The sequence below is a fragment of the Enhydra lutris genome, unplaced genomic scaffold (assembly GCF_002288905.1).
Source record: "Enhydra lutris kenyoni isolate GAN:26980312 unplaced genomic scaffold, ASM228890v2 scaffoldscaffold13, whole genome shotgun sequence".
Classification (NCBI taxonomy): domain Eukaryota; kingdom Metazoa; phylum Chordata; class Mammalia; order Carnivora; family Mustelidae; genus Enhydra; species Enhydra lutris.
The window spans coordinates 17186497-17201124 of record NW_019154097.1 but is presented as its reverse complement, the minus strand read 5'-3'; the positions used below and the strand labels follow the sequence as shown (position 1 = coordinate 17201124).

Sequence of the window (14628 nt, the reverse complement as noted above, 5' to 3'; positions counted from 1 at the left end):
CCCCAGGGACTCTCACAGTCCTCATACATGCTTGGGTTTAAAGGCTGGTAGTGACGTAGCTCTTGCCCTGTCTTCTAAACAAGGCTGCACCCTCAGGAGAAAGAGATGAAGCTCTTGAGGTTGAGATTTGAGGCGGGGTTTGGTGGGATGCGATGGAGAGAGAGCTTCGGTTCTAAGGCATCTCTGATCGCCACTTTCCACCCCCCTCTCTTATCTCTGGCTAGGTGTCCTGGGACCTGGTACAACTACAGTTTTCAAGTATGAACCTATGTTTTTGCTTCTGTGTGAACCTGGCCAACCACTGGCCACAGGAAGGGCACTTATCTCCCAGACGGAAATGTTCAGAACCTGGCTGGGAACCATAAAGGAACCCAACTCACCCTCTGAGCAGTGCAAGCAGACAGTACAACGTTAATTTTAGAGCTCAGGCACGTAACTCACAGTGGTACCCTCATTCGGCACGTCTCTCGTTCTCAGACCCCTGGCTACCGTTTCCCACTTCAGATTGATCAAAGGTAGGAAAGAGACCCACTACAGCAGCAACAACAGCTAACAGCCTGACTCACAGGAGGAAAAAGACAAAAGCTGGTGGAAGAACTCAAAAAAGGTGGGCATTTACTCAAGGGGCGAGCTGCTTCCAACACCTCACTGTTCCAGGAAAACATCACTGTACCGATAACAGCCCCTACAGTAATTAGTACTCAGAGTAGTAACTCGGGTTTATCTGGAAACGTTTAAATGATACCAATGTACTCCGTTGTTGTTTTTTTTCCCAATGTACTCTGTTTTTAGGAAGAGAATTCCCAAGCTCTGGGCAAAGGGGCTGGCACTGAGAAGGGCCCCCTAGAGGACAGTGGCGGTTACTGCACTGTAAGACCCCAGGGCGGGAGGGGTCGGGGGTGGGCGCCGGCGCGGGGAACCACCTACCTCTGGATGTTATCTTCCAGCTGTTTGACTCGGAACTCATCCTCCTCAGACTGCCGCCTCCTGGCTTCCTCCTCTTCGGCAGTTCCGGCGGGGATACCCTGCAGCAGCCATTTTTCCCGAAGCACTTTGGACTGTGGGAATGAGGGAAGAGAACAGACTAGATGATACCTTTCCGTCCACAGCCTTCTCTGTGCCGCGGTGCCTCGGTTCGAGCTCCGCCCCTCGTCAGTGGTCACCTGAATTGCCGCCTTCGCCTCCTCTCTGACTTGGCTCCCTACCTCCCCCAGGCCCAACCCCTAGAGAGCCACCAGCGGGACTGATTTCTGCATTTCTGACTATAAAAAGCTTTTGAGAGCATACAGAAAAACAGGAAACAGGATAATGAATGTCCGTGTAACTCACCTAGCTTTACAATTATAAACAGTTTGCCTTATTTCCCACAAGTTCTTTACCAAAGCACTTTAAAGGAAATAACAAGCACCGTGACATTTCACCCATAAGTATTTCAGTATGAATCTCTAAAACATAAGGGCATTTTTCTGTGCAACTGCAATTTCATTATATAATTTCTTAAGATCACCAGATATTGCGTCCATCTTAAAGTGTTTTTAAAAAAAAAGATTATGTCATACTTCTTAGAAGCTTTTTAATGATTCCCAACCATCCTCAGCAGTGGTCTCCAAATGGTATTAAAATCACGTACTCCATTTGCACCAGTGTACTAATATATTGTGGAGTGAAATAAAAAGGTGGGTTCTTTTTGGTTTGTTTTTAGTAGGCTCATGAGGAGCCCAGTATGGGGCTTGCATTCAACCCTGAGATCAAGACCTGAGCTGAGATCAAGAATTAGATGCTTAACGGACTGAGCCACCCAGGTGCCCCCCCCCCCAAAATAAAAAGGTTTTGAGTTTCAGGCAATGGCGGAGGGAGCCATTACTGCTTTGACAATGGAAATGAAAACAGCTCAAATGAAAGGCAGGCTGAAACTCCCTAAAACAAAGAGCAAGGTGAAGAAGGTGTGGGAGAGGATTTTTGATTTGGGTTTTCATTACATGGTGCCTAGATGGCAGATGGTGGCTATTAGATGTTTGTAGAGGCTGGACCCTAGGCATCATGGCTGAGTGTCCCCTGGTCAGGTCGGTGGTCCTGGAAGGCTGTAAGGGTACCCCAAAAGCAGGGCATGTGACCAGATTTTCCCTGGTCCTGTCATGGCTATGAAGCCAGTCAACATAGTGTAAGCATAGGGTAAGCCCTGGGTTCCCTGGCTCCTGATATCACCTCCGTCAGAATCCGGTTTGACCTCCTCAGGCAGGCTGAGCAAGGTAAAGGAAAGGAACCCCTTATAATGACTAAGAGCCAGGTTACGCATGGCTTCGAGCCAACTAAATAGGACATACAGAACTGAGAGAGTGGAACGTCTCCAATATTATAGACACAGAACTCATACTCACTACACTTTGCTTTCTACAACTCTCATAAGCAAAAGGTAGACAATTCCAGAGGTTCACATTTGTCTTGAGGTTAAGGAACAAGAGCTACTTATGATGAAGCTATAAAATGAGTTATTAAAAATTACCAACATTTAGTAACAGTAAGAATTCATTAACGGTTCTGATTCACCATTCTATTGAAAAATCCAGCAGCTATGCAGGGCTATGAAGCCGCTGCCGGATGCGGAGGGGTAGGTTCCAATGGCTCGAATTCCTACACTTCTGAATGGACTTTTTGAGTCCATTTTGACTGGACATTCTGGAAAGGCAGCCTTGGAAAGACCCAGCTTTCTCTGCCCCAGGAGGGATGCTCTAGAGCCAGGGCTTCTAGAGACGTGACCCAGTGGCTGCTCCTGGAAATGTTCTGTCTGCTCTCCTTTGCACTGTGCCCCCCCGCCCGCCCCGCCACCAAGGAAGGGGTCTAATCACTCATTTCTGGCTGACTGAGTCCTAGCCATCCGTCAGTACTTCTGACAAGAGCAGCCTGGTGACCACGAGCGCCGAGAGCACGTGCCCTCACATCTGTCTCTTCTCTGGATAAGGCAGTGAGTGGTGATGTCACCAAAACATCCCCAACAGCTGGAGCCAAGAAGAGAGACTCTAACAGAACAAGACAGCGGGCCTGGTCTCAGAGAAGTCTGTTTCACAGAGGTGTTTGGACATTACAAAAATTAAAAAGCAAAGTTGATTTTTTTCCACTTGGCCTTGATGTTGCGTGGTCAGACCACCAATTCAAATACGTTTACCACCAAAGGTTCCCTTAACCTCCGTCAGATCACTTCCTGTTGTTTCTAAGGGTCAGTGGTGTTATAGCCTTAGACTAGAACGCACTTGTACGTGCTTTTCACACAGGCACATCGAAAGTACCCATTTCCCCCTACTGGGCTGGTCCTTACTGGCTGCCCAAGTGTTTCAGAAATAAGTGACAAGCAGAGCATGCAGAAGTGAACACTAAAAATAAAAAATTTTCTTCTTCTTTTTTTTTAATGTCCAGACGGCATATACCAAAAAACTGTATCCTAGCTTACAGGAGTGAAGAATGGTCAAACTTCACTTTGGTCAAGGAGATGCAACTATGAAGAGTCAAGACAAAGGAAGTATGCATAAGGCTTATAGGAGAGCTCACGGAAGCACAGATTCCCAACTCCCCACCCCCAAGATGTTGATTCTCGTCTCGAAGTTTAAGGTAAGGCCTAAGAATATGAATTTTAATAAGCTCCCACGTGATGCTGTCATTGATGGTCCTGGCCCAAGGTCCACAATTTGAATAGCCCCACATAAGAACCTGTGACTATCCAAGTGCCTGGAGAATACCTAAGCTTTCCCACCAGCTAGCCAAACCTGACCCAAAAAGGAGCTCGTCATCCTCCCACCCAGCCATCTCTCCCTCTGCATCCCCATCTCGGGAGCAGTGGTGTCCCCATCCATTCCCCCAGACACTCCGCCAGGTCCTGAAGACACCGCTCTGGACGACGGGCAAGTCCTCAGCGTCACTAAGCTTTTGTCCCAATAAACAACGATGTGAGATAATTTTAGACTGTGAAACATGCACGGCAGGAGGTAGGCAGGACAATATGACAAATAGGGACAGAGAGAGGACACTTTAGGGGGGAAAAGTCCCTGTGAGTACTTGAACACTTGAGCTGAGATCTGAGATCCAAGGAAGGGACATTCACGGGGAGAAACTGGAAAACGTAACAGTCTAGATGTGGGACAGAGTTCAGCGCGTTTGTGGACCAGACAGAATGCCCAAGCGGTGGCACCACGGTGAGTGGGGGGTGAGGAAGGGAGGGGAGAACAAGTTGGAGATGGAGAGGAGCGCAGGGGCCAGAGTTGGTGGGGTCCTGCAGACTTGCTAAGGAGTTTGGCACCGTAGGAAAAGAACAGTTTGGAAGGGACAGGATTACAAAGTGTAAGTGATTGGATTCTATTACATCACCAGGTGACAGAGCATGCTAGCTGGAAACGGAGGAGCAGCAGAAGAAATGGAAGGCACGGGGTGTACTTCAGAGGGAGAGTCAATATGACTTGCTGACAGATTAGATGTGGGGGGGGCAAGGGATAGGGTGGGACTAAAGACGACATAGACAGTTGGTTTGAGCAAAAGGGTGGATGGTGGTATCCTCACTAGACTGGAAAGACTAGAGGAAGAACAAAGGCTAGAACAGCAGAAGACGGAAATTTCCATCTAGGGCAGGATAAGCTTGAGAGGCTTATAAATGGAAGTGACCCTTTCAAGTGGATACGTCAGGAAAACAGCTGGATACAGGAGCATGGAGTTCAGGGGTCACTGGAACCGGAGACATCCATTTGGGAGTCACTGATACATAAATGATATCTGAAGCCACGGTATCAAGCGATGATGACGATGATGATGATCATAATGATAATTATCACTCCTCCCCATTGACTCCCGGCGAGATCTTGGTTTGGTATTGCGTTTTCGTTACATGATTTCAGTCCACACAGAAGCCAAACCAAGACTTCCGATAGAAGAAACCAAGTCCTGGGGGGCGCCTGGGTGGCTCAGTGGGTTGAGCCTCTGCCTTCAGCTCAGGTCATGATCTCAGGGTCCTGGGATCGAGCCCTTCATTGGGCTCTCTGCTCAGCAGGGAGCCTGCCTCCCCCTCTACCTGCCCCTCTGTCTGTCTCTCTGTCTCTCTCTGTCAAATAAATAAATAAATAATCTAAAAAAAGAAGAAGAAGAAGAAGAAACCAAGTTCTAACTTCTACTCAAGCTCTGTTTAAAGGGCCAGTGGAGACGTGATGGGAAAAAGTGGGACGTGAAGTTCCTTTACACTGTGTGCCCTGCCTGTCAATTCAATACTCTAACATTTGAAACTGGCCTTTCAAACATGCTAATGACCAAGAAAAGTCTAAAATTAGTGCTAAAGGTTCACAATAGCGGGAGACACTAAAACATGTTTGCAGCAAGGCCCACTGGTACCTTCAGGCTATGTCACAAATGACCTTGGAAGGTTGACAATAAATATCTTATAGGGTCACAATTCAGTCTTTGATTTTTTTTTTTCATTCAATCTTCTTGAAAGAAAAGGCTGTGGTCTTTAAAATATAATGACAATTTTCACAGCTTGGTTTAGGAAAAAAAAAAAAACAACTCTAGTCAGGGTTCCCTGCTCATGAATAAATAATTCAAAGGCGTCTTATGTATTGAAGGTATGATATTAACAATTTGATTCTGACAGTGCTGCCTCTGTCATACAAACCTTTATAAATGTGACAGTTCCAAAGGGATTCGTGTGACAATACACGCTGCCTGCCTGCTCTTGCTGGGACCTTGGATTGACCAATAAAATAGACAAATCTCTGGCAATTCAACCCAGAGCACAAAGGGAATATTAAATTTAGTCTGTCTGGTATAATCTCATAGTTGATTTATTTTTTAAACTCAACATTATCACAAGTCACATAATAAAAACAATAAGAATAAATAATTGTTTCCCTGGAATACAAAGCCAAGACCATTTTTCAATAGAAGAATAATGATGGCTCTTACCTTATGACATACTATGATTATATGTTATATATTAAAAAGCTAGAGGGATTAGATGAGGGTGGTATTGGCCCAGGAGTGGCAGATTCATGGAAGAGGAAGAATGCACCAATGGTGGATTTCAGTATAAGGGAGAAATATGGATATGATAAAGAAGATATTTAAGTCAGTGAGGAAAAGAATGAATTAATCAATAAATCACGTTGGGGTAACTGGTTCACCATCAGTAAAAAGTAAAGTCATTCCTATCTTATTTCATATAGAAAAATAAAATCTAGATGGGTTAAAATGATTGAAGGATAAGAAACATCCCAGGTGAATGTTTGAGATGTTCTTTGCAAGAACCACATCAAAGTCAGAAATCATAACGCAAAAAGAATGTTAGATGTGATATCACAACTATCAAAGTTTTGTATGAAAATGTATATACTCATTTTAGATTTTAATTATTTCTTTAATTATTCGGGAGAGAGAGCATAAGTTCCGGTGGGGAGGTACAAGGAGAGGGAAAAGTAGACTTCCCATTGAGCAGGGACCCTGACATGGGGCTGGATCCCAGGACTTGATCCCAGGATGCTGGGATCAGGACCTGAGTTTAAGGCAGAAACTTAATTGACTGAGCCACCCATGTGCCCCTTTTATGACAATTTAAAACAGCCCATCTATCAAAATCAAAAAAAGAGGTAAAGGTGAATATATTTTGGACCTGAATGTTAAAACCATTTCATTTTAATCACCAGCTCATGAGGCTTATGAATAAGGGTCATAGAGCTTAATCTATAAAAACATACTAGAGAAAAAGCACAGAAGAATATACCTCTGTGTGAGTGACATCTGGGTGACCAGTATACAGCTGATTTCTTTTTCCTTTATATTTTCCTACACTTTACATTTTTACTTTTGGAATGATCATGCATTCCTTTCTCTTACAATCAGCAAAAAGTAATTTAGCTATTGAAATCGCTTACTGGTCCCATAGGTGAGCACTTCTTGGAAATTCTTACATCGCAAATATTAGAGACTCAGAATAGCTAAGGATCTTGTAAAAAGAAATCTGAGTTTAATTTGGCAAGGACTTCAAAGTGCTTGGAGGTTTCCTAACCACTGGAGTGTAGCAGCTCTTTCAATACTTGGGGTCTTTCATTGCATTGCAGAATTTGTTTATTGTCCATATATAAAGTAAAAATATTCCATTTTTGTGGCATTGCTCACTGCATAATCCTACACATTAAAATTACCAAAAATATTAATCACATAACTATGTGATTATTATAAAAACTATAGCCTTGCGTTCTATTTTTTTTTTTTTTTTGGTTTGACAAGAGACCAGTAAATCTATCTAAATAATTCATCCCTCATTGCATGAGAATAAAATGTCCATAGACTACTGGACAATGAGAACTCTTTCTTAATAAACATGAAATCTAATTCTAATGCTTTTCCATTTAACTTTACACTAAGTATATGTTATTTTTTTAGGGAGCATCTCAGATTTTATAAATTAGTGGAAGAAATATTAATTGGTGACATATCTCTTAATATTTTCTACTTCAAGGAACTGCCAGTAATCTATAATGTCTCTGCATGGTCTAAATTTTCTGGAGTCCATGAAAGTGTAACTTAGAGTTACAGACAATGATGATGGTAACTGGCAGCTCTCTAGACAAATTATTCAAAATGGAACATTACATTTGAAGAAAACAGTGACCTGGAGAAGACTTGGTTTTGAGGGCAGAGAAGCTATAGAGTTCAACCAGGGCTTCCTCACGTAGAGTCGCTATGTTCCTGGGCAAATGACCTGACCTCTTGAGTTTGTTTCCTCGCCTGTGAGACAGGGAAAGTAATATCTCTTTTGTGGCCATTACTGAGGGGATGTATTTAAAGTACCAGGTACGTACTAGGTACTCAAAAAGATGACTATCACCGAGGATGGCCAAGGGGATGACAGGGCTGCCACACAGCCAGGACAAAGCTGGCGGAGTCCCTACCAAGAGGCTCACAGAGGAACTATAACCTCAATGAATTTACTACCATCCAGAGGTGAGGCTGCCGAGCTCACAACTGAATGATCACAGGGAAGATGACTCAGGCTATTCAAGTCCCGTCAACCGCTAACTGATTGAAAGTAGAACATATTCTTTTCTGGTGCCTGAAGTGATCATATCTCTCAGTCAGGCACCACCAAAATAACTCAGTTATTTTGGGAATGATGGCCTCAGAACAAAGAGAGGCAGAGTCATGAGAGAAGTTTCACCTGAGCCAAAGTGAGGTCTGATGACATGCCTCGCCTACCTCAGACCCCACCTCACCAGAGCACAGGAACTTGGTACCTGCAGTCATTTCTGTTTTTGTTTTCATGGTTCAAGACTAGTGATCTACCCTCGTTCTGTCTACATGGGCTTTCCCCAGAGAGAGAAAATCACAACCCCTTGGTCTCCATTTATTAAACTGTCATCACTTCTAGTTCTTTCTCTCGAGGTTACAGGAAGATGACCTTGGTGAAAGGGCCGGGTGTTCCCTCAGCTAGCCAATTACACCAGCAATGTGAGAATTTTACCAGGATAACCATAAAGAGCTGATTCCCTTGTTTCCAAGTCTCTGAGGGAGTCTCACTGCTTCTACATGCAATACTAAGTCCTTTTACTGTTATTTCTGTTGACTGGATGGCCAGACACATGGATGGATACTGAGCTGGGCATCAGTCATGAATGAGTCCTCGGTATCTTATCTGGCATCTGGAATGATAAAAAGTGGGAAAAGGAAACTTAATCTTCTGACATATGTTTATCGCCTGACTTTTGGCTTAAGGAATGCAAAAGCAAAGAACCATGTTGAGCTTAAAGGGGAGAGGGTCTGCCTAGTCAAAACAGCCTCTCATTTTTCCAGTCCCCTTCATTAAAAAAAATCCACCTTAAACCAAGACTTCATTTTGGTCTCCTGTAAGGAGTGAATTGACTTTTCTCTGAGCCACAGTCCCAGCTCTGTCCAGAGCGACCTTGAAAAATTCACTTGGTTCCACTAAATGTTAAGTCCCCCTCTATGCAAGAAGGAAATACTAACTCTAGCCCTCAGTGCTTCCTGAGGAATGGTGTAAGGAGAGAGTAACAGCGTAGGGGATGTATTGTAAGCTCCTACAATGAAAGGTCTATAAATGGATTTATAAGAGCAAAAATAAATGGGCAATATTCTCAGTATCATGCTGCTGTACTTCCTTTTAAACACATTTCTCCGGTTAAAGTTGATAGTGTACTGATAAATATGCCAAGCAGATTTAGGTCATGCTGCTATTTGAAATCAGCTTGCTGATCATTCTCGTCTGAAGGATTCATTTAGCACAATGCTATCTTCTAGAGAAGAAAGGAAAATACAATCATAAAGGCTCATCTTGTTGGAAAGAATCTAAACAGTCTACACCCAGCATCACCCGGAAAGCCAGCCCCACCTTCCCGACCAGCCCTCTGAGCAATGTGAATCTGTACATGAATGTCACAGCAACTTGAGTGGGGCAGAGCCACAGACGGCATGCAGCAGCTCCCAGCCGGCCGCTGGAATGCGTTCACCGTACTCTGCAAGCCTGCAGAAAGCAACATGCTACAGCCCGTGGAGTCCCTGTGACAGTGACAGAGCTTTCTCGTAGGCTGTAATCAATTACGATGCTTAAGTGCCTTATGTTTTAAAGAAACATAAATAATGAAACATCTCTCTCTCTCTCTCTCTCTGTGCAATGGAGACCCAACTGACCGAAATCATTTCAATGCCATCTTTTGACCAACTGCTCATGCGGAGAGAACACTTCCAAAATTGTGAAAGTAGAAATAAAACGAATGCATCCCCGGAAATACACAGGGTTGCTCTTTTTTTTTTTTTTATCAGATCACCGGTGCTTTTATCTCCCTTTTCTCCATATCAAGAAAGAAAACATTCCCGTGTTCCATCTATAAAAGAACAGCCTGTTCAACGGATCCTTTGGAACCTGTGCACACACACACGCAGGGCACCTGATACACTGGAGAGGCAGCCCCAGAACGCTGCCTCTCCCACCATGTGGAGATTCTCGTCCCATTTCTATATATAACCAGCACATTTCACATGCACACACCAGCCCCCAAACCCGTCGACATGCACATTGTAATCTCCTCCTGCTCGCAGAAACTGGAATGCTCTAACAATGCCCTGCGCTGGAGAAATTCACAAGAAAAGCCCAAGGATGGTTTCCTGACTGGAGGAGAAAGGGCTCGTGCAGTCAGCGGCAATGCCTTCGCGCCAGGGCAGGCTCTGCCCGGCTCTCCAGAGTGTGATCTGCATGTCTAATAATGGAAAAGGTTCGTGGGATCGGCCACTTACCTTGGAATGCTGCAGCAGAAGTATCTGTTCGTCAAGCTGCTGGCGCTTGCCTTCTATTTCAGTCTGCGTCTTTCTTTTTTCCTTGAAAATAGAGAGAGAGAGCCTGTAAGAGTAGGTGGGTGTTGGCTCCACGAATTTTAAGGCCGGAAGCAGTGGCCGTTGCCACCGCAGCAGCAGCAGCAGCAGCAGCAGCAGCTCACATCTGGAGAGACACTCGCAGACATGCTGGGCACACACGCATGTCACCTGCCCCTCCGCCTCCAGGAGCTTTCTCCTAACATGCCTGCCGTGGGCTCGGCGAGTGGGAGAGTCCCCTCAGTCAGCCGGGCTGTAGCAATTGAATCCAGAAGAAAAGGCGGTTTCCACACACACACACACACACACACACACACACACACACACTCACAGAATCATGTTCTATGCAGTGTTAATTTGGAGACAAAGAATAAAAACGTCTCCAACGAAAAGCTAGAGGTGGTTATCGGCTACAAAGATGACAGAATGAAACAGGGGAGATTCTAAGGTTAGCTTTCTTTTATTGAAATCACACACACAAGTAATCCGACATCATTTCCAGTTTCGTAGGACACACCATTCCCGTTGGATATCACCAACAATGCAAATTAGATGGGTGGTCTTTGCTGAAACTAGTCTCTGGGTGGGAAGGGCAGGTGGGGCACTGCTGGTGGCTGGGGCTCCCTGAGGTTATGTTAAATATGAAATCTGAAGTTGGTCTGCCTGGATCCAACTCCCAGCTCTGCCTTTTGCTGCCTGTGTGACCTCTGGCAAGTTCTTTTACAACCCTGGGTCCAAGCCTTCTCTCACATAAAGAGGAGATCATAATTTGTACCTAAACCATACGGGTGGGGCGTGGATCCAATGAGATGGTGATATAAAGGGCTTGGAACAATGGTCTGGCACATAGTAAATGCTCAATAAATGTTACTTGTTCTTATGCTTATTGCCATCGCATTTACTTCTAGGTAATGCCTAGAGGCCGGCTCTAAAGGGATGTGATTCCCCTGTATTTAGAGCAAAACCTTTCGACTGGAATACACACTTAATGCTTTTCTCCTTCACATTTCTCAAATGCAGACAACAGACATCACATAAACATGACTGATTTAAGAACAGAAAGGCCAGCCTTTAATAAGAGCTTGCTTGTTCCACGTTTTGTTTCCAAAGTGCACAGTGGGGCAGTCTGTCGAGACATTCACTGCCCTGGATTCCTTTCCTTCCCTCCCATATGCAGGGAGAAACTTGCTAGACAGACAGAGTGGCATTCTACAATACGACCGCCAAACCCCAGGAAAGACAATAACACAGAAGGCCGGCTGCCGTGCTCTGTGTCAACAGAAGGCTGTATTTTATGGAGTAGCTGTTTCTGGGGATGGGCTCGCGCCACTGATGATCAAGTCAACACAGCAATGATTTGCGTTACAACCAAGTTCCTCTGGGCACTGCACAGACTTGTAAGAAATATTGGTTTATTATCTCCAGCCACTGGGAGATGTGATAGCCACGTCAGAGGTATAACCTCCCCACCAAAGTGAGGCCTGAGAACTTCACCATTTACCAAAGAACTCTGATCCGTGGCGCATTATGGATGCTGCTTAAGCCCAGAGTATGTGTCAGAACATATGATATATGACAGTGGATGGCAAAGTGAGGCCTCATTGGAAGAGCCCCCTTCTCCAGGGTCTCGGAAGTGCCAGGTGATAAAGCAAGGGCCTCCAGAACTGGCTACCTTCTCTATATCCTCGCGACTAGCTCCTCCACATTAGAACAACTTCATCATTTGCTCCCACTGGCTGTCAAAGTATGTATGTAGTTGGCCAAATTTAGATCCACATCCATGATCTAGGATGTCACAGACACAGATGCAGAGACACCATACTTAAGCACGTGAAACTGTGTGTTATGTGTCTGTTACAGACTGAACACTTACGTCCTCCCCCGACATCCGCATATTAGAACGTAATCCCCAAAGCGACAGTGATTAGGAGGTGGGGACCTCTGGGAAGTGGTGAGGTGATGAGAGCAGAGCCCTCCTGAGTGGGACTAGTGCCCTTATATGAGAAACCCCAGAGAACGCTTCTGCACCTTCTGCCGTGTGAAGACACAGTGAAAAGACAGTTATCTCTGAACCAGGAAGCAAGCCCCCGCTAGACACGGAATTTGCCAATGCCTTGATCTTGGGCTTCCCAGCCTCCAGAACTGTGGGAAACAAATTCCTGCTGTCTATAATGCACACAGTCTATGGTATTTTGTTATAGAACCTGAATGTGCTAAGCCAGTATTCTAATTACATGTCTGGTCATTTGCAAACCTAGGCTTTCCCACCTCTGGGTCTTTGTTTGTATAGAAAATCCTCACTCCGGAGTTGCCCACCATGATAGGAGGGAACTATACCGTGAATAGAAAAAATATTACCAATGGTATAAGCAATGAACCCTTGTATGCCCAAGCAGTAGACTGACTGGTGGTCACTGTGAACAGACATGATCACGAACAATGCAGGTTTCAAGATAGTTCATTAAGAATGGGTAGGAATCAGGTAGATATAAATTAATGGACAGCACATTCCAGGGAAAGGGAGTTGTGTGAACAAGGGTAGAAATGTCCTGGCATGTTCCAGGGATAGTGAGGACGGAAATCTGCTCTTTGGAATAGAGATCAATGATTCAAAAGATTAGCTAGGACTAGACCATTGAGGGCCTTGAATGCCAGGTCAAGAGGTTCGGATTTCATCTTTCAGGCAATGGCATATTGCAGGGTTCTAAGCAAGAGAGTGATACAGTAAAATGGCATTTGGGGAACATTAATCTGACACTGGTGTATAGGATAGATTAATAGGGGATGGGAGCTTTTTCTATAAAGTTTCAAACAGTAAACATTTTAGGTTTTGTAGAATATACAATCTCAAAACTGGGGTTATAGTGCAAAAATGGCCTTGGACAATATATGAATGAATGAGTATGGTTCTGTTCTTCTTTTTATTTTCTTTAAGATTTTATTTACTTGAGAGAGAGAGAGAGAGAGAGAGCATAAGCAGGGGGTGAGGGAGAAGCAGACTCCCCACTAAGCAAGGAGCCCAACACGAGGCTTGATCCCAGGATCCCGGGACCATAACCTGACCCCAAGGCAGACACCTAATTGACTAAGCCACCTGGGCCCCCCGGGGGTGGCTGTGTTCCAATAAACTTTTATTTACAAACAGAGGGGGCAGGTCAGATTTAGCCTGCAGTCAGAGTTTGCTGGCCTCCAGATGAAAAGATCATTAAATGTCTTAGAAGGATGCCACAGGTGTGGTGGGGACGGGTAAACTAACAAGCTGTCCCAATCAGAATGGAAAGGAAAGGACAGATACAAGAACCAGAACTGGTGGGACTTGGGACTCATAGGATCTAGGGTGGGTAGGCAAGGCAGCATCCTGGCTTTTAGCCACACAGACCAAAGCATGCTGGAGTGGGAACAGGCAACAGTGGGAAAGCAGTACTTTCCCACTGGTGCCGTATTCACATTTTCCCTGAGGAAACTCCTTATTAGGTTAAAACTCAAAACCAAACAGTTGTTAACATATACAACCAGGCACCGGCATGAGCATGTTCCCATCTGTGTTCCGTCTGCTGCAGACTCAGGCTTGACCCCATCCCAGGGACCCTTTGCACATCAGTGGCTGTTGGAGGAATCTTTGATGAGTTGAGTCCCCCTCCACAGTGATGTGGCTAGGTCCTCAAGTCACTACTAACCCAACAGAAGAGTTAAGACGCGCAGCTAGCCACGGTATACAATCGGTTTCGAGCCCAACGTCCAGCAAGTTCCAAGAGGGCACTGCTGGGTTCCGGGTATCACCTGCTTGGGCTGCTGGGATCCGAGCTGTGCTTCTCACTGGCTAACCTGCTGCTTCCTAGATTTCTCCTTCCCCAGATGAAGGCAAAACCACTCACTCTCTTCCCACTCCAGACAATTAGACGACATGATTCCCTTTAGTCTCATTGACCAGAAAACTGTATGTTAATAACTTCCCCATCTGTGTTTTCAGCCTAGATCTCTCTTCTGAGCTCCAGATTCCCATATCCAATGGCCGATGGTTCATACCCATTCCCTCAAACTTAGCACTTGCCTCACCACCATCTTGGCCATCCCTCCTCCCCCAGCCTCACATCTGTTCTTCCCAGTCTTCACGTCAGCAAATGATGTTACTCAAGTCAGAAACTGCAGTTATCCTAGACAGGTCACTTTTTCGAAAGACCAGTTTCTGTTGGTTCTGCTTGTCATTTTCCACATCTTCTGCTTCCCGAATACAACATTATTACTACCTTAATGTTCCCTCCTTTATCTCCCCACCTG

General features: G+C 45.0%; 1 protein-coding gene across 1 annotated transcript in view; it reads right to left on the bottom strand.

The window, feature by feature from the left end:
- LOC111146265 (paralemmin 2) overlaps window positions 1–14628 on the bottom strand; it is a 136194-nt gene that overhangs the window by 59104 nt on the left and 62462 nt on the right. The window contains exons 2-3 of the mRNA XM_022501740.1: window positions 10276–10356; window positions 928–1058 (exon numbers count right to left, since the gene is read on the bottom strand). Coding sequence (XP_022357448.1) covers window positions 928–1058; window positions 10276–10356 — 212 coding nt within the window. The remainder of the gene's footprint in view (window positions 1–927; window positions 1059–10275; window positions 10357–14628) is intronic.